Source organism: Pagrus pagrus (genome assembly GCF_965226575.1).
Source record: "Pagrus pagrus genome assembly, chromosome: 10".
Lineage (NCBI taxonomy): Eukaryota > Metazoa > Chordata > Actinopteri > Spariformes > Sparidae > Pagrus > Pagrus pagrus.
Genome location: NC_140194.1, coordinates 24,701,480 through 24,725,455, shown reverse-complemented (window position 1 = coordinate 24,725,455; position 23,976 = coordinate 24,701,480). Strand labels below are relative to the sequence as shown.

Genomic DNA, 23,976 nt, shown 5'->3' with positions numbered 1-23,976 from the left:
GGGGTCTTGCAGGCTGTGTTTGGTCCCACTTTGGTGTCCAGCTGTGTTCACTGTGTAAACCTGGTTGAGCTGTGCAATGTTGCCCGTGGTGACCCATCAGCCTTGTCGTCACACTCAGTTTGGCCTTGACAGCAAAACCTGTGAAGAGCAAAAGGCACGCTTCACTAACAAGAGACAACACTGAATTAGCAAACCGTGTAGCCGCCCACAGACTCCAGTAATAAGAGATTTAGGGGATGTTCATGCATCCTTCCAGCCAAAGTAAGCCAACTTTTATTTGAAGCAATACAATTAAAAATTTGCACAAGAATTCAATACATGCTGGTGTATGAACATGTCTACATTTAAAGATACTATACGTATGAATTCTGCATTAAAATGTGATGATGATTCCAACAGTGTTCAAACCACAAGTTTACTCAAGGTAACGGTGCATTTCATTTGGTTGTCAGTCACTACTTCGGTGATAGGGAGGTCAGACTAAACTTGACATGAATAAAACATAAACAGCCAGATTACCAGATTAGCAAGCAACGGCAATGAGGGTGTGTGTGTCTGTGTGTTTGAGTTCAGGTCAACCTCTCAATGAACTCAGCACTCACCAGAGACTTCGGTTCTCTCTCTTCTTTTTCCCCTCTCCTCACTGTAACGTTATGTTCATGACGTAAAGTACATTTCCCTTACAGCTGCAGTTGGCAGTCAACACTAAAGTGCATAAATACCCAGCAATGGTGGTCACCTCCACAGATTGCTGCTGCAGTCAGGTTGAGGATGTAGCTCAGCCTGGTTACATTCCACAACGAGGTCATTTTGGGTACACTCAACAAACGAATTACTCCCCAATTATGCACCACAAAACAATGACATCAATGCTACCCAGATGGGGAGGTTGCCCGCTCCCAAGGAGAGGCTAGCTTTTATAACCTTCATCTGATTTACAATCGAGGCCTGTTGAGATTATCAGGTCCAAAAGGACAAGTAACACTCCCACAGGATGGAGATGTGGTCGTCTCTACAGTTTTGATAATCAGACTCCATCTTTGATTGGGATTGACTTTTTGCTTCAACGGCTTTGACATAACAAACCAGAGGACTGTAAAACAATACTGCAGTAACAAAGTCCCCTCTCATATAGTGGACCAAACACACACACAGGGGATTCTGCTGGAGACGCCTGGCAGATAACAGCAGGGGTCGCAAATCTGCCTGCATACCAAGTTGAGTGGATATTAAATGCTTCTACCTTTGCAGCACACTTTGAAATAATTATAAAGCATCTGTTTCATTCATTTGCCATTATGTTAATCACATTCACTCAAAATTCTTGTTCAAGGTAAAGAAAACCCCATTGTTCTAACAATTCCCAAGCCTGAGTTATTCATTTAAGCTTTATATTGCATTTCTAATGTGTGATAATACTGACATCTACTGATCATGTATAGTTAATTGCTCTATATTAGTACGTATTTAGACTAAGTTACAAGGGCATATCTTATTACAATTAATGAAGAAAATGTTGTAGAATCATTTATTTAGTCATAGAGTTAGAAATTCAACTCATTTAACTCATTTAGTTTCGTTCCACGGCCCTCACAGCTCAAAGTAGGCATGAACCATCTTTTATAACCTCATGTGACTGGGTTGATGTTGATGAAATGATAATAACAATAGTAATATCATTGGTAGTGATATCACCTCCAAGTTTCACATCCTCAGTCAATATTAGTTACTGGAATCCGTTGAACAGATTATTTCTTCCACTATGTCCCATTCATCATTCCAAGTCATTATCATCATGTTAATTGTTTGTGTACGTTAAATATTCATGTTTAACACTCATTTAATGTCAGTCATTGGATTAGTATATAATCAATTAATAAATATTTTCATTTAAACCCAGTCGTTGTTCTGTGTGTTCCTTTGGATTGGAGAATGGAGATCAATTGAATCGAGAAATCACAGCTTTGGATATTTGACTGATAAATTCATGAATTATTGATTTGATTCATTTTGCTCTTCGGAGGTGATGCCCCCAAAACAATTGCAATTGTATTTATTCCACTACAATGAAAAGGAGCGAAGATAAATTGACAATCCCAAAAATTCGAACGTAATCTCTCTAACCCTTACCCCCTTGTTAAACGGATCCAGATTAGAGCTAAATTCGATGCGTCTCTGGGTGTTTATTCCTCCAGGAGGTCTGGAGGTCATACTGTGTGACTTAAAGCATAGAACAGGCATAGCATGCTGTGGTGACTGAGTGAATGAAGCTGAAAGACTTGAATGTCACTGATACTGTACATATATGTTACAGTGTACGTGATTGCGTGGCTACCTCCAGGAGATGTGCTGCCCTTCACAGGTAATATATTCCAGATGTTGTGAGGTCGTACAATATATAAACCTGCATCTTTGTTGTCATGTGGCTTCATGAGACTCACTGAAAACAGTGATGCAACTCAGAATCACATTCTTCTCCAACATTCCTCTAATCTGTTCTTAACTTTAATATCCTATACATTATGACGGCGTCAGACTGCAACATCTGGACCACATATGCAAGCAGTGGTGCCAAATAGCAGCTATTCAGTGCAGGGTGATGTATATGAGAACAGAATGTATGTATGCATTCTCATCCATCACTAAGATACACTTCCTCTCAGCAAGAAAGGGACATTTTCACACTCGTCAAATCATCAACTTTATATTAACTCTTAGAAATCTTCAATCCAAATCCAAACATAATCTTGAATCCAAATCTTTTTAAAAGTCTGTGTTTTATCACACATATGAAAACCAGCCTGGAGCAAAGTGTTCCAGCTATGCTCATAAGCAAATTTTACAATACCATTACTGTACATATATACAGTCCATCAAGTTCATCGTCATGGGACCATGGATGTCTATGCCAAATTTTGTGACAATTCACACCACCCATATTTTAGTCAAGGCCCAAATCCTCATATCCAATTGTCTGTTTGATAGTTAACATACAGGTTAACAACTTGTTGAAAGCAGAACCATGAGTATTTATTCATTGACAGGATATGTCGTTGGCTGAACTGAAGCTGCTAAGTTTGGGTGCTGCAGGTCTCAGCCTGGGCTGATGATTGTCTTTTTTTTTTTTCATCAAATATAAGTTTTGTTCATGTTTGTCAATGTTGTGTTTTGCTCGTCATTCACTGTTACTTTGATTTGTTACTACATTGTTGCATTGGTATTTAGTGCTATTTAATACCAAAGTAAAAATATATTTTAACAGCCGTGACCGCGTGCTAGTGCTTTCAACTAGTTGGTCTGTGTGTGTGTGTGTGTGTGTGTGTGTGTGTGTGTGTGTGTGTATGTGTGCGTGGCAAAATGTGTTCCTTGAGACACCTGTTGTATCGGGAGCTCAAGCATGTGTGTATATGTCTGTCTGTCTGTCTGTCTGTCCATCTGTCTGTCTGTGGGCAGACCTTTGTCAGCATGATAGTGTTACAACCATGCAAGATGCAGTCAGCGAATACACAGATGTATAGTTGAGATCAAAATGAAGACCCAGTTTGAAGATTGGTCAGAACCGACGTGGGTCGGAACTTGAACATGTTGGTCATTCGTTGTTTACTAATTGACTGAGTGTGAGTTGTCGCCACACTAGCAGCATGGCTCTAAAGACGGCAGTGTTGATTGTTTGGTTGGTCCACAACTTTTTAAGACTGATAACTGAACAATGGTAAATATAGTTATACCTGCCAAACATCTGCATGTTAGCATTGTCAGTATAAGAATATTAGCATGCTGATATTAGAATAGAGCTCAGAGCGCCTCTGCGCTTAAAGCAACATTATGTAGAAATTGGCATTTTGTGTGATTTGGCATCCCAGACACCATTCACCCTGTTACAAGACACTTGTATCTTGACACCATCAAAATGAATTCGAAGCTGTTATTTTAAGGCAAAAAAGTTGCATAATGTTGCTTTAAGTGTAGCCTCAAAGAGCCATTATCATGGCTGTAGACTCTCCATGCACACTAAACAACTAGTAGGAAATCAAGTATCCATAGAGGTCTAGGTCATAATCTCAGGAAAGAATTCAAATAACTGCAGTCGGTTTTTTTGCCCGTGGTGCTTTATGGTGGTTTCATTATTAGTGGTGACATGGATTCTGCTCAGACCATCATATCCTGATATTAGGGAGTAGAATGCTACCCACAAGTGTGAATGTAACAAAATATGAGGAAACATTTTTTAAGGCATTTCAGACTTGAACACGTCTGGTCTGTGTCCATCCATCTGTTCATAAGCAGGGTTACTGGCAAATTTGTCCCATCTGTTTAAATGTTGCTTATTTTCCTGTCCAGCCCCCCTGACTGTTTTTTTGGTCTAATTTTCAGATCATCAACAGCTGCGAGCAACAGAAGCACAAGAGCCAGAGTAGCCAGGATCTTTTACTGCTGGCATGTTTCAGTGATGCTGGACACTGCAATGACGTCCTGAAGCCTGACGACCCATGTGTGTCCTGCTGAACACACACACTGAAGAGTTGCAGACACCAGTGTACTAGGAGCGTGTGTGTGTTTACACACTGTGCTGAGTTCAAAGCACTGTGGAGTTGAAGACCGTAGACTTCAGCCCAAGAGCATGGTCCAACTGTCCATCTCTGTCTGCCTGCTGGGAGGCCTTTTGGGTAAGAGACATCATTTACATGTGTGTGTTTACATGTGTGTGCAGTGGCCCTTGGTGCTGTGGCTGCTGCTGAGGTGTTTTTTTGATTTTTGTCCCTGTATAAAAAATGGAATTGAATTGCTCACTCTGATTCACTTTTCCTTGTTTTAATACCTGACATTTGATGATGTTTTTCACTAGGCACTCATATTTTAGCGGCTAATCGAGTGCCATTGTGGAAAAACAGCCCAGAAGAAGAAGGCTCCTAGCTAATCTGTGGCAAATTGTACAGTAGTACAGTAGATCACAAAGTACAGTAGATCTCTGCACAATCACATTTCCTCATGTCAGTTTCATTTTGATTATATCAACCTGTCATCAGGTTGCACAGGAAGAAAAAAGTTTAAAGGATAAGTTCACTTTTCTTTTTAAGTGTTTCTTGACACACAACACCTGTGAGGTATGAGGTCTTTTCATTCAACTGATTGAATCCCAGCAGGAATGATGTGTGTGTGCTACGTTCCCAGCACCTGACTCAAATGTGTCTCAATCTGTGACTGTGCCTGAAGCATTGAGCTGGACGTGTTAAGCTTAGCACAAAGACTTGGAGCAGGAGGAAACATCTCACAGGTTTCTGTCTAAAGTGCATTACAACACCTCTAAAGCTGATATTTTCTGTATTTTATATGACTCATTGTACAACATAGAGTAGGCTGTCATGAGTGTACGAGCTGCTGATCTCCTACTAAATACAAGTTTCTGATGATAGTTTTGGTTCCATTCAGAAATGTGTAGTTTGCACACTTTCCTCTGGATAATTATTGACTACGGTACATGTGACAGGATTGGTCTGAATGCTCTGTTGCAGTCTGGCCAGTGGCTGAGACAGACCACGGCTTTAATCGGTTTTGGCTGCTGTTAATATCATTGTTGCCAGTGAAAACAGTCAGTTAGTTGGAACAGCACAGCTCACTGCACAGAGCATTTACGCTACAGTACAGTATTCTGTTTACACGTTGTAACTCTGCACCCAGGACAAGAATAGTAGGTTCCTTTTAGGAGAGTCTGCTCGGGTTTGCAGCCAGTAGTTTACAGATGTAGTCACATTACGCTCCTGGATCCCTGATCCCTGTCTGCGAGTGTCCCACTGGGGCTGCTGTTGTCAGTCTCGGTGATGGACAGTGCCCATTTGTGCCCAGTGTTTGGTTGTGAATTGGTCCCACTGTGAGGTGGCGTGCTTGAGGGTGTTTGTGAATTCTTAGTGAGGTCCGTACAGATAGACAGATAGAAAGATAGATAGACAGACAGACAGACAGACAGACAGATAACTTTTTTAATCCCTGAAGGGAAATTACTTTATCATAGCAGCAAGTACATTCAACATGCAAGGGCAAATATAGAAACAATAAAGTACTATATACAATATAAGCATCTTTAACATTTGCATACAGCAGATCTATTGTCTTATTTTCCCGTGTAGTGCATTTTACAAACTGGTGAAACGCTGGGAGTGTGGATGAGAGAGAGATGTGGTTGAAGTCACCAGCGATGATGATAGGGGCTCCAGGGTATTTCGTCTGAAGTCCCAGGGTCACAGCATGGATGACGTCACACGCTGCTTCCCAGATGGCAGAATGTAAACAGTGATGGCGATGACACTAGTAAACTCCCGTGGCAATAATATGGACGAATATGGACATGAGGAATATCAACATCACCCTGCGATGTTCAATTCATCATTAAAGCAACATTCTGTAACTTTTTTGACCTTAAAATAACAGCTTCAAAATCATGTTGATGGTACAGTGTCCTGTAATAGAGTTAACATGAATGTGACTGTGCTTCACACTCTGAAAAATGAGTCAGGGCCTTCCTTCTAGATTCACTTTGTCGTGTGGATGTTGGCGTACAAACACTGTTTATACATGAGCTGTTCTTCAGGTGGATCATCAGTCCGCTGTTAGTTCCCACCTGTATTTTGTACATCTGTGTACGGTACAACATTGTGTGAGATCCTCAGTGATTCCAGTGTTGGTTCAGGATAACTGTGATCTGTGTGTCTTTTTGTGCCTGGAAGCCTTCTTTGCGGAAAGAGAAACCACAGAGATGAAGTGTTTTCCTTTGGTCTCTATAGCAACATGAAGAAGCCTTAAGCTATCCCCCTAGTTTTACAGTGAGCATGTTTGCTGTGGGCTAGCAGGTTAATGAGAGCAGTCCAACATTCAGTTCGTAAACCTCGGGTGAAGAATTCGTACTTGGTATGTTTTTTCTTGTGCTCCTCACCAGTCTGTCCTTCCTCCACACCTGCACTGTGTCAGTAGTCCTCATTAGTCCTTCCCTCTTCCCAGTATTTTTCCAGCTTGTCAGCCCCTTCCCTGCTTCTAGTGTTTGCAAAAATCATTACCCTCCCATGTGTTTCTCCGCCATAAACACAGAAAGCATCACAGCAGTATGGCGGCACGCAAAGTGAACAATTACTTTTTACCTCTTCAACTACATTTTTACTTCATATACTTTACTACTTTCATATACTTACTATGTGTTTGTTTGTGAAAAGTGCAGTAAATTAAATATTTAGTTACCATTTTCACTTTCATTCAGTTGGTCTGTGCGCAATAGAAGTATCTGAGACTGTGGGATAGGAGCCTCCTGTTTTTGTTTTTTTTAAGTGCCCTTAACCGTTAAATCAGTTGCTGCAGTTGCTGTGAAGTTCGCAGACTTGCCATTTGAACACCCGTTGCACCAAGCGTCCATGTTTTTCTGAACAAATGCACTGGAATGCTCCTAGATCGGAAATTCTGACGTGCAATGGAACGCACCATTAGTTCAGTTTGGTTGAGTCATCTGTTGATCCTGAGTTTCCATGATCCTGCTGTTGTTGTTTTCCTGAGCCTGTCTTTGTGTCTCCCTGATGTTTCTTTGTGTTTGCCCGCTCCTTGTGTTGCCGTGACCGAGATTAAAACTTATTCCATTTCACTCCCTGCCTGTCGTCTCATGCATTTGGGTCCACCTTCTCCGCTTCAACATGAAAATTGATCCTTTTAGTCATTTTACTCCCCACCCTGCAACCTCTGGTTTTATATTCCAATAAACCATGTGTTTCTAGCTACAATAACTTAGTTTTTACTGCTGTAGTTGAAACCGTGACTTTATAAATAATTTATTAGAAGATTTTTCAAATGCACATCTTTCTAAATGGAGAATTAATGTCTTTCTGGTCAAAATGTAAGGACACTGTCACAGCGCATACTGTAAACCATGATGAATTTTCTGAGCAAATGTTAAAATGTACTGTTGAAGCATCAAGGTTCAAGGTAATCTTCATTTTCAAGTGAAGAATACATGTATTTCTTGTCATTCACTGACACTTTTTTGAAGTTCAAATGAACTGAACTGTACTGATTTACCTGTATTTTATATTTCAAAATGCCCCAGCATCTCAGGATCAAAGCATTACAACCAGTGGAAAAAATGTAGAGAGAGTGTAATTCAATCGCTTCAGGGATGATTGATTGCAAATTTCAAGACAATGGTCAGTCTACTACAAATGCAGCTGGACATCTGGTTTGTATTTGCTTCAGATGTGGTAATATCTGAGAAACTGTACTGTTCAAAGAGAATATTAACATATTTTCTCATCACAATAATATATATTTAGTAGTTAGTTAAACTTTTTAAACATACATAAATTATTGGAATACTGTCAAATGTGACAGATTTTTACAAGTTCGAATCCTTGCAAATAGATTTTATACCTTATCAGCATATGAAAGGGAGCCAATGCCTGTCTGGATAATCAGATAACTTTCTAAACATACACAAGTAATCATCTTCAGCTCTTTTTGCTGGGATTTCAAGTGTTGGGTGAAGCTTGGTCTTCACTCAGAGTCAATAAAGACAGATGGGTTACAGCAGAGAGAACCAGATAACTGACAGCTCCTCACCACACAGGCACAAATGTCATGAAGTGTGTGCAGTGTCAGGGTTAGTGGGGCCTGGCAGTTCATCCCTTTGCACAGGAATGCTTTGTGGTGGTTGTATACAGTATACAGAACAGAATCTGTGTTTTTTTTGTCCTCAAAAAATGCAAATATCCACTCATGGATACAATGTGTTTTCGATCTTGGTCGTGACCCATCTGCATTTAATGCACAGAATGGAAAATGAGAAACCATCACATTGAATTTGAGTTTTATTTTGCCACTCAATATTATTAAGTGTTTAGATGATAGTCAATATAAATTCATTTTACATAATACAATACATTTTTAAGGTGCAATATATAAAATTGTACTTGAAGCAGCCAACAATTAACTAAACTTATCAACAGAATGTGAAGAATTACCAGTTTTCATGTTTTGACGTCTGCGTATTGCTGCAAAGATGTTTACTGAAGTTAGCATGCTAACCAGCTAGCCCCCGCCGATCACAGTTCAAATTCATACTCAAAACAAATAGGGGGCAGCATATCACCAGAATAACCGCTAGCTGCTGCTAACTGTCGCTAGAGTAAGCTAGTTAGCTGTGCAGCTAGTGGTCCGAAGTGCGAGCTCTGAGCACTGATGAAGAGCTGGTGTTGCTGCTAGCACAGGAGCTTTGGACAGAGACGGGCCATGGCTAGCCGGTTAGCATGCTAACTTCAGTAGATATCTCTGCATCACAACGCACAGACATCAAACTTTCAAAACTGAAATTTCTTCACTTTCTATTGATAATTTTAGTAAAAAAATATCAATGATTCCCCACTAAAATTTCTTACATATTGCACCTGTGATATCAGAATTCATAAGTTTTTAACAAAGATTTAGTTGTGCCATAATCATATTGTCAGCATGAAATGCATTTTTAGTCAAGGTTTTGCTCTTTGTCTTATTATACTTGCTTACAATTGCCTGACAGCAAGAGCGTCCTGGTTTCAAATCAGACCAGATGTGACTGGGGTCTTGTGGGTCGGCATGTTTTCCCTGTGTGTTTCCAAACATTTCTCCCACAGTCTAAAGACATGCAGGTTAGGTTTGTCTTAGCGTCTTTGCCCTGTGATAATCCGCAGACCTCTGAACAAGATAAATGGTGGTAGGAAATGAATGGACTGGTAAATATTATGGTTGTTAGAATATGTTGACAAAACAGTTAATTAGGTTGTTTGAGAATACATCACCCACATGTGAAGTTCAAGTCTTTGGCTTCATCCAAGTGTTTGCCAGAAGCAAGAGAAGAGTATACTGCTATCAAAACTTTAGTCCTTGTTAGGAAACCACTTAATAATTTCACTGAATATCTAATCGTAGGTGTAGATATAAGAGTACAAGTGTTAAATAAGAGGTAGTGGGTTAAACTTTTGAGTGACAATGTTCAAGGTAGAAAATGTTAAACAGCTGTTGGTAAAACAATACCAGCAAAAGTCTAAAAACATGGTCAAAAATGTCACACGTTGAAAGCATCTGCTCTTTACTGTGGTCAAAAGTAATGTCCTGGTATTAAATGTAGTTAACAAACATGTAAATTCTATTAATAAAAAATCAATCAAGTTTATTCTCTAAAGCATGTACACCACCTTACAAATGGAGCCCACATAACACTTGAAGAAAAACGAGGTCGTAACAACTTAAAGAATTGAAAGAAAATCCAGTTTTTCCCTCCCACTCCTTCAGTCGTACCTCCCTCCCTACCTTCCCTACAGTAACAGCCCCGGTCATCACGTGAAAATTTAAAATGTACTGTTTATCTTCAAAAACTTTTTTTTTTCTTAATTGTGAAAGCTCAATGTCACTCTTCTTGGGCTGAAGAAGAATCATGCGATGCTTAACAGCCTTTGACAGGGTGCTGAGACTGGTTGACGCATGTTCAGCTGCACACAGCTGGAAAGGATTTCAGCAAGTCCATCTGATATGCTGAACAGGCCAAGTATCTGTCCAGTTGTTTAGAGTGCTTGAGACAACTGCAGTGCAGAGAAGAAACCATCTTCATCAGATGAACTGGACATGCTGGCATCATCCATCGTCATCATCATCCAATCCTGAGATATTCTGAGGATGCACTATCAGTACACGCACTATCAGTACATGCGTAACTGATTTGTGAATTCGCCAATATTAGGTGTGTACAATGTACACATTTTCACTGATTTTCCTTCTGGTTGTGGCATCATCCTTTGCCCAAGTTGTTCGGTATTTGAAAGAAGAATCGCAGCTGCGATCAGCTCATTGTTTCCTGACATGTGGCCCAAACGATACCCTATTCCCAACTGCAGAACATCCACGTGAGGCAAGCAGTACTTCAGTGGAAACTTGAGTTGCCACGCCATCCGGGGATTTGCTTCTGCTCGCAAGATGTTGATTTCCTGGGCAACTGGGCTCATGGAAGCGGCGCACTGGGAGGAATGGGAGTTCGACTGGATTAAACGTGTGATGAAAACGAAATCAACAGAACTATTTGATAACACTATATAAGCATTTCAGATGAATAATTAACTAAAATGGACCAATGAAAGTGGAAGTTACACAGATGACTCTGACTGCCCCTGCTCACTTGTCTTTGATTATCCTCAGCAGTCTGTGGATAAGTATTGACCTTCCATATTTGTTCCAAAGGGCATTACACTTTACAAATTGTGAATGATATGCTTTCTTGTATGCCTCATTGGATCTTGCTTTCAGGGCTATTAGGTTGAGCAGGTGGTTGGAAGGCTTTAGAAGTTGGAGCCGTTGCCTTTTGTTCTCAGAATGTTCCCGAGAATGTCGAACTGGGAATGGACATCATTCAAGATGCTGGCCAACACATCAAATGAGTGCGAATCTCTCAGATGTTCACAGGCTGGGGTTGCTGAGCATCTCTTGAGACTTTCAGGGTCAGTCCAAAGGGCAATTAAACCAGTTTGGCTTTTCCTTCTGACAGGTTACGATACGGTTAACTCCCTCATGGCCTCAGTCACCGCCTTCTTCATCCCCTTGGAGGCCTCATCAATCATGTTGTTGCATTAGGGCAGCACGTCCCTCAAAAAATCTGTAAAAATAAATGGTTCGCGTTGAACAACACAAAACAGCTGACCACATACTTCACGACACCTTTGTCAATGAACCATCTAGACACAGTCCTGTGTTCACTAATGCGGTATGCCTGCAGAGGGGGGGCCTTGATGATGTCAGTTCTCCATATTTATCAAGGTTATGTACAAACATCCATCCATTATCTGAAACCGCTTATCCTTTCCGGGATCACAGGGGGGCTGGAGCCAATCCCAGCTGACACTGGGCGACGGCGGGGTACTCCCTGGATAAGTCGCCAGTTCATCACAGGGGTGACAGATAGGGACAAACAACCATTCATGCTCACATTCACACCTACGGACAATTTAGTGTAATTGATTAACCCAACTTTTTTTTTTTCGCACGTCTCGTGGATTGTGGGAGGAAACCGGAGTATCCGGAGAGTATTATTTATATATGCTTTTAAACAGTGAAAGTGATGATGATGTGCTTCAACCAGCCCTAGTTGTGCCCCTTTTATTTGTGGTACGAATGTAATCAGCGACGTTAGCTTACCATCACGTGAGCCAGATATCTGAAGAGACTTAATGCTAATTAGGATGATTCAATAAGGTTAACCTTGTGCCTTCATGCAAATCTTAATTTCTCGGGGTTGGTCGGGTGGTCTTTGGGTAAGCATAAGAAAAACTTCATCCGGTATGAAGAACCTGTTACTCCAACCTAAGCAAACCTTTCTTGCAAATACTGCCATAGGTGACCACCTTCACCACCTTTGTTATTTGTTAGTAGCAGGTGCCATTGCTATTTCTGCTTCCATCATGAAATCAGTGTCATGGTTGAGTGAAATTCTACTCATGTAGTCCCTAGCATGTGGACAGCAGGAAGAGTAGCTAACACTTCGTGGAAGCTTATTCCTCTTAAAGAATAAAGAATCTGACATACCTGGGCTTGAGTGGAAATGGAAACTTAACCGCAGCTTTGAGGGCACTTGTCTGCACTGGCCCATTAATGTGATTAACCAGTGGTCTAACTTGCAAGCAAGGACCACTGATTCGCTAAACCTTCAGTACTTGCTTGCAGTCTGTGTTCATGGAGTGCTGCAGGGATGTTGTATTTTTGTAGGATAATTGGGTAGTTAGCATTGCCCTGGTTCTCTTGATAAAAAAAGCCTATGGGATTCAATTGGATTTTAGATTATTGCAGAAATAAGCTCTTTGGTAAACAGAAGTTCATGGGCGCGTTTTGTTCAGCAAGGCAAGTCTTCACAGATGAACACCACTTGAATGATGTTTGAAGCATTAATGAAACCGCCAGAAGAAAAAAAGCTAACAGCTAAAAAGGTGTAGACAACAAACTACACTGAGGTGTACATGACTTCAACGTCAGCAACACCAAGCATCTTACATTACATTATTGTATAGTATACACACTTGTGTGTCAACAGTTTGCTACTAAAGTCCAACATGAGGATGTTTAGTGTCTCCAACAACTTCTGTAGTCTCAATTGGCCACTTGTTAGCAACTCTCGTTTTTGACACACAAAAACATCTTAATAATTCAAAAACAGGGTGTTACTGACGTGTTTTATGTAGTAGAAAAACACATGAAGGTCTCTTAAGCTTGTGTAAACCACAGATCATATTTTAGGCAATTAACCAAAAAACCCATTCAAAAACTGACACAAAAATGAGGGAAGGGCAAAAATGTTAACTTATATACGGATTTTAGGACTCACTCCTGCAGCACTCTGCCAAATTTCTTCCCTTTTTTTCTTGTGGTAATGGTAACAGAGATTATTTTTCCTACAAGATCCTCCTCACAGGAAGCCTCCGTGCACCTTCAGCAGCCTCATTAGTGTTAACATACTGCAGAGGTTCCAAAGAGGTCGTAACTCCGTATCTGTCAGTAAACTTTCACTGCAGCCGGGCCCATTGAAGATACGAGTGTGATGGAGTGCTAGAAAAACATAGAAAAACACTGGCATAGTTTGTACATTCTTCATCACGCGTGACATGTTTACACTGCAGAACCATATGGGATAGATTGTGGAGCAGTTGTGGTAACCCATATATAATATAACCCAAATATAATTGGTCTCTGTGGTGGGTTTCCTGTTTTTGAATATTAAAGAGCAGTCACTCTGCCTTTAGCCTCTCCATTCCTCTCCTCTGCAAATATGGTCACATGTAGCTTGGTATACATTACATATGCTTACTGTCTGACACATAGAGTCTGTGTATGTATTGGGGTGTTAAAATGAGGATTTGTTTAGTTTAAGGGTCAAGGTGATTTATTTTTCATTACACATCACACGGTTGCATAACAAAATGAAAGTTTGTAATTCCTTCATGCTTATAGAACAAGATCAAGATCGGTTCATTTGGAAGTGCATGAACACAAGCAATTTCACTCCGATGGTGACAAAACAGGCTTGCCGAGAACGCCATGAAATAAACAATCTTGTTTTGTATTGAAGAGCCATCTCTGTTCAAGGGGATGGTCTTGTTTGTGCACATCAGAGGAGCTTATTTTCAACACGCTTTAATTCAAGCTGCTATTGTGATGATTATAAATGCAAAGAACACTGAACCCGCTTGATTTCAACTTAAGATTTCTCTATATAAGATACCTGTACACACAGTACATTCATCAAGCTCTTTGTTGGGGGCCTTTAATGGAGCTACAATGAAAGATCTCAAGGAGATTATCAGTTCCAATATCGTATCGTGTCAGTCTCTTCCTTTTGGGTTGCTTGCCATGTGTGCACCATGTGGTCTTTTCCCAGTGGCAAAAGACGTAAGAGGATCCTCCTGTCCTCTTTCAGCATGTAGGTTGGATGTCCAAACTTGGCAGGTTTCCACATACATCAGTTTATGTTGCAGTTCATGAGCTAATTCCCTCTTAAGCATCCAAAGCTAACTGGCACATTGCAAGCTCTTAAATGTCTGGGGTGAAGGAAAATAGTTCAATTTGATATATCCGTTGGCTGATATTATCAGCCAGTATTGGCCTATCACAGATATATTGGTATCGGCATATGTTAGCGGGCAAAGGTGTCCATGTGTTTGTAGCACAGCACAGGATTTGGTCTGTCTGTTTATTTTTGACTTCATCAGCCAACAGAGCTGCAAACAACTCCACATAGGAATGGTAAGCTCCTGCTGGTGGGCTTGCTGAGCTATTCTAGGAGAAACCTTACTTGTCTAAGGTACTGAGGCTGTACTTGACCTTCAAGTGACAACTTGGTGTGTTTGCCCCAGAATGTGCTGTCAGTGACCTCTGCCATCCCCATCTTCTTCACATGAGTGTTAGGGCAGGTTCTGAAACCTGGTTTTCTGTAGAGCTCACATTAGACGTTTAAACCAATGGAGGTTAAACTCTTTATTGTTGAGGAGTCTTGATGATATACTCTTTACATGTATCCTGAAGTAATGTAAATAGGTACTGCAGGAGCTGTTGGTCGTCCTTTAGAATCATTGTGGATAATGTGTGGTAGCGTTCAGCCAGTGGGATTATACAGAATGTGTATCAGTGGTTGGTCCACCACCAATATCTCAGCATCCACTGCAGTGTTGTGCAGATATCCATGACGATGGATATCTCAGTCATACTACTGACTTTTGTGAGCCCCTGAAATGTGTGACATTCTCTCGTGCTAATTAGCAAATGTTAACATATTAGTGTTTTCATTGTGAGAGTGTTAGCATGCTAAATTTAGCATTTAGCTCAAATCGCCAGTCTGCTTAGGTGCTGCGTCTCAGAGCTGCTAGCATAGCTGTTGACTTTAAGGCCATGTCATGTGTCATATGTTCACTGTTTGTGTTGTAATTGTTATGAAAAAAAATAAACTAGTTGCTGGTGAGATAACTTTCCAGAGATATAAAGTCCTGCCTGTGAGTAATACAAACAGTCTTGCAGTTTGTTGGCGTCTGATAAGCCCTTAAAGGTAGGGGTTGACTGATTTGGCTTTTTCAGGGCCGATACTGATTATCAGAAATCAAGGAGACTAAAAAACAGTATTTGGGACAGATATTCATTTGCAGTAATAATGCTTTGTGTCAAGCAAACAGTGATGAAACAATACAATTTAAAAAGTACAATTTACTCAAGTACTTTTCTTGAGTATTTCCATTTTCTGCTACTTTTACTTATTACTTTGCAGATTCAGATTAATCAGTGTGTCTATGGGCTATTTATTGTGACGCGTTACCCATAAGATATTGTTGTGGGCCGGACATTGTGTGTGAGGATGTTGCACCAGAGCCAAAGTAGTGCATTTTTAAATTAGTTTATTTTATCGGTTATCTGAAGAAAAAAAATCAATAATATAGATAATCGGCCTGGGCTGATAGTCTGTCTACTCCTACTTACAAGAGTTGGCCTGTTGCTCCCATCGGATTGTTTGGATCATATTTCTTTAACAACATGCCCAACCTGTTGCAGCCCACTGTGCTGTTCTCAGTGTGAATCCCTGCATAGTCCTGTTCTGTGACAGCTGACAGGGCTCCCCATGTGTAAAAGTTATTGTGGTGTCGAGACCTTTGCAAGCTCTTAAATGTCTGGGATGAAGGAAAATAGTTCAATTTGATATATCGGTTGGCTGATATTATCAGCCAGTATTGGCCTATCACAGATATATTGGTATCAGCATATATGTTAGCGGGCAAAGGTGCCCATGTGTTTGTAGCACAGCACAGGATTTGGTCTGTCTGTTTATTTTTGACTTCATCAGCCAACAGAGCTGCACACAACTCCACATAGGAATGGTAAGCTCCTGCTGGTGGGCTTGCTGAGCTATTCTAGGAGAAACCTTACTTGTCTAAGCAAATGCTGAGGCTGTACTTGACCTTCAAGTGACAACTCGGTGTGTTTGCCCCAGAATATTCAGCTGATTTCCGCTGTCAGTGACTTCTGTCATCCATTAATTAAACTTGGTCAAAGGTGAGTCTCACAGTGTGTTCAGACGAATGGACCCAAAGCATTGTTCTCCCATGAATACTTAACGCCCATAAAGGGTCAAACAAGCTATTTACTATAGGGAGCACACTTTGCCTACTGAACTGACTCCAGTTTCAGGCACGTGCAGGTTTTGGTGTCACTCCCAGCCACAGGATCGATTGCTGGACAACAGCTGTCTACCACTTTACACGAGAAAGACTGATGAGGCCATTGAGATAAGGAGAACATCAGTGAGACAGACCTGTCACAGGAACATACCACTGCTTTTTTTCCTTCTTCACATGAGTGTAAGGGCAGGTTCTGAAAGAAGTAAGAAGAGAGTTTTCATTACTGTTTTTTTCTGTAGAGCTCACATTAGACGTTTTAACCAACGGAGGTTAAACTCTTTATTGTTGAGGAGTCATTGCCATTCTTGATGATATACTCTTTACATGTATCCTGAAGTAATGTAAATAAGTACTGCAGGAGCTGTTGGTCGTCCTTTAGAATCATTGTGGATAATGTGTGGTAGCGTTCAGCCAGTGGGATTATACAGAATGTGTATCAGTGGTTGGTTCACCACCAATATCTCAGCATCCACTGCAGTGTTGTGCAGATATCCATGACGATGGATATCTCAGTCATACTACTGACTTTGGTGAGCCCCTGAAATGTTTGACATTCCTTTGTGCTAATTAGCAAATGTTAACATGTTAGTGTTTTCACTGTAAGAGTGTTAGCATGCTAAATTTAGCATTTAGCTCAAATCGCCAGTCTGCTTAGGTGCTGCGTCTCAGAGCTGCTAGCATAGCTGTTGATTTTAAGGCCAGGTCCTGTGTCATCTGGCCAGGCACTGTGTTGGCCAGTTAAATACATGCAAGCACATATTAATGATAGATTACTTTGTAAGAATGATGTACAGTATATGTTCACTGTTTGTGTTGTAATTGTTGTGAATAAATATAAACTACTGGCTGGTGAGATAACTTTCCAGATATATAAAGTCCTGTCTGTGAGTAATACAAACATAAGATATTGTTGTGGGCCAGACATTGTGTGTGAGGATGTCGCATCAGAGCCAAAGTAGTGCATTTTAAAATAAGATAATCGGAAAATGCTTAATATCAGCCCCGATAATCGGCCTGGGCTGATAGTCTGTCTACTTCTACTTACAAGCGTTGACCTGTTGCTCCCATTGGATTGTTTGGATCATATTTCTTTAACAACATGCCCAACCCGATGCAGCCCCCTGTGGTGTTCTCAGTCTGAACCCCTGCATAGTCCTGTTCTGTGACAGCTGACAGTGCTCCCCATGTGTAAAAGTTATTGTGGTGTCGAGACAGCACTGCAAAAGGTACATTAGTTTTGATCACAGATTATTGCAGTGATTACTTAATGAAAGGCATTTTCTGTGGGCTACCACTCACTGGTTACATAATGTTGTATATTCAATGTTGGGTTGCATATACAACAAGAACAAGCTGTTTGGCCAGTGAAGCTCCCCTGGATGTGTGTTTATGGTGACATCTGATCTGACAGGAAAATTAAAATAATCTCTGGTATCTGGTTGTCATGAATCCATTCACTTTTACACACACAATTTCTGGTGTACAAACAAGTGCATACGTGCAGGTTCAGATACAGAAACACTATTTATGAAGCAGTCGCTGCATTTACTGCATATGGATCATAATATTCCATTAATAATAAGAATAAAAGGCCATTCAGAATCATAATGCCTCATGTAACCACCTCAACCGGAAGAAACCGATCCTCTCCAGCACAATCTGAATGAATTTTTAATCAGATCAAGAAGCGTGGTGCAAACCTTTGATAAACTGTTCAAATATTAGTGTCTCATAAACATGTAAATGCTACATTATATTGTTTAATTAAAAGTGACGACTTTTATGAGGTTGTACTAGAGCATTGCTTCAAGAAGTGATGATAAAATGGTGACTACAGCGTCAAACGTTGAAGCCCAGGACCATTGATCTGGCTGCTGGATTTGACACATTGTGAGTGAGAACGGGCTGCTGTGTTCCTCTTCAGGCATGACTGTATCCGTTTTACAAGATGTAAAGTACACTAAGTGAACCTTTCTTTCAGGGCGTGATCATATTTCTCCCTGTGATGGAGAATATTTTGCGTGTTGTTAGCAAACGTGTTGTTCTCATCTACTCTGTATATAGTGAAGAGCTTCTTGCTGAAAAACAGTGCCACGGGCTAGTTTATGCATTCATGATATTGAAATAATGGCTCGGACATCTGGAGGGAGCTCGTAGTAGACATGCTGCTCCTTCACATCGAAAGAAGCCAGTTGTATTGGATTAGTTTGAGCACCCACACTTTGGAGGTTTCCAGGCACGACCCCATGGCAGACCCACAACTCATCAGAGGGATAACATATCTAATGTGGCCTGGGAACGACCTCAGGAGGAGAGGAAAAACATTGCTGAGGAAAATGGATGAGTGGATAATCACAGCTGTGTTTATATTGCTAATAAAACCAGTCAACGGTCAATGTTTGGCTGTTGTTTGATGGTCATTTGATCATCACTAAGCATCTGTGATCTACCATTCAATTAGTTGACCCCTTAACTGAGGAGGTCAAGTCATTTGATGATGGAAGCTCTCAGTGACTACAAGGTATGTGACAGGATGCTGAGCACTGCTTATTTTCTTCCTCCATGTGGACACTAGAATCGCCTTGCCTTGTATGCCTCTACCAACCAGTCAAGCTGCAGTTTGCATGTCTGTCTAGACTCATATAATCCATGTTTTGAGGACTTTGAAGCAATTTTAATAAAATGTAATGTGTGTGTTTTTTGGTGAAATGTAAGTTATTGATTGACTGACATGTATGATTCCAGTGAATAATTTGGAGTGAGAAACTTGCTGTCTTCACATGGAGACTGTTTTTATGGGGTGTGCAGAGCACTGATGTAGAGCTTCGATGCAACTAAAATCACCTGAAGCTTATTATCATGAGCTTGTGGTGGACTGCCAGAAGAACAGGAGGCCCCTGTCCTAGTTGTCATTCAGGCAGAAGAAGTGAAGAGGGTGAACTCATACAAATCCCTTGGGGGTCCGACACAATAAAAAGCTGAACTTGACTCACAACACTGAAACTCTCTGGAGGAAAGGAAAGCAGACTGTTCTTCCTGAGGAGACTCAGATCCTTCAGTGTTTGCAACAGATCTTCAATCAGTCTGAAGTAGCTAGTGCTCTGTTCTTCGCAATGGTGGCACTAAGACTTGGAGATCAGCACTCTCAACAAGCTGTTATGGAAGGCCAGCTCGGTGATCAGGTTTCGAACGGGGGCAGTGTGGCGGCAGTGGCAAAGAGGTGCTCGAAGGACAAAATCAGCTCATTCAGCCACCATGTTCATGCGTTCTTGAGATATTTGATTCACGAGAAAGGAACAGGGACAACCCAAAAACATCATGTGACTGGCCATTAGCTTGTTGCCAGCAAAGTACTGCAAAACTTATAGTGCCAATTTCAATTTTTGTAAGCCATGTGAATTTGTATTGCGAGGATTTAAATGGATAGACAGTGGCATGACTGAGTTGACCGAGACTGATATATATCAACAGCTAGTGGCTGAATTAAATTTTGTACAGTCATGATCCACAGAGGATGAATCCTACTGAATTTGGTGGTATCCTGACTTTTCCTCTATTGGCAACAGGAGGTCAAAACTCTTCAATTACCTTTGCAACATCTGGACATCTAGTACATACAGATGGATAGGTTGACACAAAAATTTGGTTCGGACATTCATGGTTCCTAGAGGATGTACCCTTCTGACAATTGTAATTCTGGGCTTTTTCTCTAGCACCACCCCGAGGAGGACATTGGTGGTTTTGAGTGAAATGTCTTGAAAACCATGGTATGGATATTGTCAGTGTAATAGCTTTTCAATTAACCCCTTCATCAGGTCAATTCTGATTTTCCTTACCCTTTACTTTATGGCCAAACCTCTGCTAAGCTAATGAAATCCCCATCAGCCTCAGCTGTCTGTTGTGTTTGATGGTAATTTTAGCATACTAACATGCTAAACTAAGAATGTGATCAAGATAAACTTACCTTGTAAACATAATAATTTTTGCATTATCATGGTGAGCATGTTGACGGCAGAGTATGGTGAGTTTGACGTGCGTGGAAATCTCGTTACACCTAATGTAACGCTTTTTTTTTTTTGGCTCAAAACCTTTTAAAGGTGATGGAAAGATGTCATGTATTCATCTACTGTGAAATATCTGTCCTGAAAACTTTCTGATCTGGTTGACCTCTGTCAGGTGAAACTATATCTATCTACCTCAACCCAAAGTGATCAAACAGACTACAGCTAACACTTAGACAGACCTATATGTACGGTAGGCTTACTGTATACTGTGGTGTCTACACAATGTTTGGTAGAGCTCTGTGACCCTGACCCTGTGCATTTAATCTCATGCTGTGCTGCTTCTCTTTCTGCAGGCCTGTTTCTGCTCGCGCCCGTTCAGATGGCCCAGACTCCAGCCAGCATGTGCACACCCTTGAAGACGCTCAACGACAGCCTCAGCCACAGGCGACGGTACATGGTGAGAGAATGATGGCAGGTTTGCAAGCATGTCTCAGTGAATGTGTGAGCATGTGTACAGTTGCCTTGTGGGTGGAGGGTTAGTGGTTCTAAGTATTGGACAAGCTGAAAGGGACCAGAGCAGAAAAAGTGAATGTGTCAGTACAATCCTGACCCTCAAACATGGATGCAGGGAACTAGGGGTGCTGAGGAGGCTGCAATCACAGCCTTTCTCTTTCTCTTTACACAAAGAGAAAGAACTTAATGTTTCACATATGCCGAATTTACAATAATGCCAGAACAATGAAAAATTCATCATAGACAGCGTTTCTCAAAGTTTATGAAGTATCTCCAAACGCAACAGCTCATAAATTTGAGGAATTGTATACGGGAGTCTGGGGAATTTCTCTCCCTCTTCATCTCCTTGCTATTGTTGACTGTGTTTTGGTGTCCGCTGTGGTGCAAAATGTTCTCAAATTGTTGTTAATAACTATAAGATATAAGTTATCCTGGCCATTTGAAATGAATACCAAAACATGAATGTTACGCACCATTTACAGTGACATCATCATTATTACCCCTCAGCACCCCCGACCCTGCCCTCAAAGCCAAACTTTAGGGTTTTGTTAAAGAACAAAGTTTCACCCTCAATTATACATTGTAAATGTCATCATCTGGGATATAATGTTCCGTGTATCTTAATATTTTTTGAAGCTGTGACCACTTATACTGAAAACGGTGTTTCCTACAAGTCCAGTAATTGGACCCAAATGTGTCCAGACTCTCTCTGCCTGATAAACCCCCCACGTCTTCTAAACTTTACACCCTCATGGTTCTGTGAAGAATTTGTAGTCTCCCCAGGTTGAGATGACCTTGATGACATCACAATTATATCGCTGGGGTTATTTTCTCAAATGCTGTTAAGCTCAACCAGAGCTACAAGAAGACATTATAGAGCTGTTTTACCAATCAGAGTTGTGCTCCTCTCGAAAAATAAACTAACCATGATGTGTAAATTCAGTGGAGTGGCCCTTTAAATCGTCAAAGTTGATAATAGTCCTAAACAGTTAAATTAGAAACATGTGTAATTAATGATCAGCCCAGATGGGGACTGCTGTTGCAAGCTTTCTGATTTATGCAATGCACAAGCTAATTGTTTCTCTTTCTCTCTTCATTTGCCTTACAGAGGCACAACTTCCCCATCAAGTACACCATCAGGGTTCATCACAACGAAGTCTTTAAACTGTCAAACATCAGCAGACTGGTAAACATCATGACTCTGTCTCTTGATTTATTGACTCCTTTTCCTTTTCTGTCAGTGGAGATTCTTCAGATGTTTGCTATGTACCTAACAAGTCCCACAAGGACGGTCTGTGACCTTATGCCGCCAGTCAAAGGTCTCACTACGGAGACTAATACAGCTCTAACAACACCTGAACCTGCATAACCATAGTTTACTTTCTCCTCCTTGTTCCTTCCCTGCCTATTTACACATTGTTTAGTGCTACATGGTAATGTGCTGTACTGTACTTGCTGATAAAATATCAAAGTAAGTTTGTTAGACTTTATGATCCTTCTTCATGTCACACAATCTGATAAATCAATCAACTACATTTCTTTTCTCTCATCACCCCATCAGAGGTTACAGGTGGAGGGGTTGGATGATCTGGTCCTCCAGAGGTTGTGGTTCCAGGTCAACCAAGGCGTGTTAAAAAAGGTAGGGATGTATTATTTGTCAGATTCTTCTTCAGTTGAGGAGCACTGCATTGTAGGTGGGTGATAAGTAATGTCTTAGGCCGTTCCAGGTCGTTCCAGTGTGGCCCTCCTGTGTTGTACCACACTGAGGGCCAACTCCTCAGGTCAAGATTCTGCTGTGGTTGTTTCTGTTTTACCTTTGGGTAAAATTCCTCTTCGTGCAATCCTCATCTTTTGTTTCATGGTTTTTCATGGTTCTAAAAATGCAGCCCACTCACTTCAATTCACTTATATTTACAAGAGGAAGAGCTGGGGAGGAGTAACATCAGAAGCTCAGGTCCTTGAGTCCATAATCCTCAGAATGAAGTCATCACTATTTGCAAATAACTGGTAATTGAGTCAAGTTAAACTCTGTTTGGTGTTAGTCTCTCTCACTCTCACACTCACACTTGCATTCTTGAACACTACGGTAAGCACGTGTTGACTTGTAAACAAGTTTGCACCACTTAGAAAACTGGTAACACCATCAAGCAACACTTGATGCACACTCAATCCAAAACCAAAAGGTATTCAGAGCTGAGGAAGTCACTCAACTCATTAAAGTCTACTGCGTCACATCAGTGCAGCTGTTGCCAACCACAAATAATCAACAAAAAAGTTGATTTCATTGGACTCATCACATGTTGGATTCCATTTTAATGAAAGAAATTGCAGTAATTTGAGTTAATGTATTATCCCCACTTGTTTTGTCAAGTCATTTCTATCCACATATTTGCATGAACAACAAGACCTCAGTTACTTTACTATGGACTGTGGGAGATTTTAAAACAATGCTTCTGCCTACTAGAGCGACAACCTGAGTGCATGTTTCTCTCATCCCTTGGGAGCTCCTGCTTTGGGAAGGAAGAAAAGAAGAAAAGAAAGAAAGAAAGAAAGAAAGAAAGAAAGAAAGCCATTAAAGGAGCCTTCTCAGGAAGTAAAGCCAGCTCAGGCCCTTCTTGTAGACTGCCTCCATGTTTGTAGACCCCTCCAGTTTATTATCTAGCACAACACCCAGATATTTGTATTGTTCCACAATGTCAACATGTGTCCCACCAATGCAGAATAGAGAGGGCGGGGGCCCACCATGTACCACCATCTCTTTC

General features: G+C 40.9%; 1 protein-coding gene across 2 annotated transcripts in view; it reads left to right on the top strand.

Moving 5' to 3' along the window:
• Positions 1-23,976, top strand: part of il34 (interleukin 34) — a 42,549-nt gene that overhangs the window by 6,900 nt on the left and 11,673 nt on the right. The window contains exons 2-6 of one of the 2 annotated variants that reach the window (XM_084365224.1): positions 2,315-2,362; positions 4,375-4,667; positions 21,055-21,158; positions 22,323-22,400; positions 22,776-22,853. In XM_084365224.1, the coding sequence (XP_084221350.1) occupies positions 4,622-4,667; positions 21,055-21,158; positions 22,323-22,400; positions 22,776-22,853 (306 nt within the window). In that variant the 5' untranslated portion in view covers positions 2,315-2,362; positions 4,375-4,621. The remainder of the gene's footprint in view (positions 1-2,314; positions 2,363-4,374; positions 4,668-21,054; positions 21,159-22,322; positions 22,401-22,775; positions 22,854-23,976) is intronic. The other variant, XM_084365223.1, reaches the window with a different exon arrangement.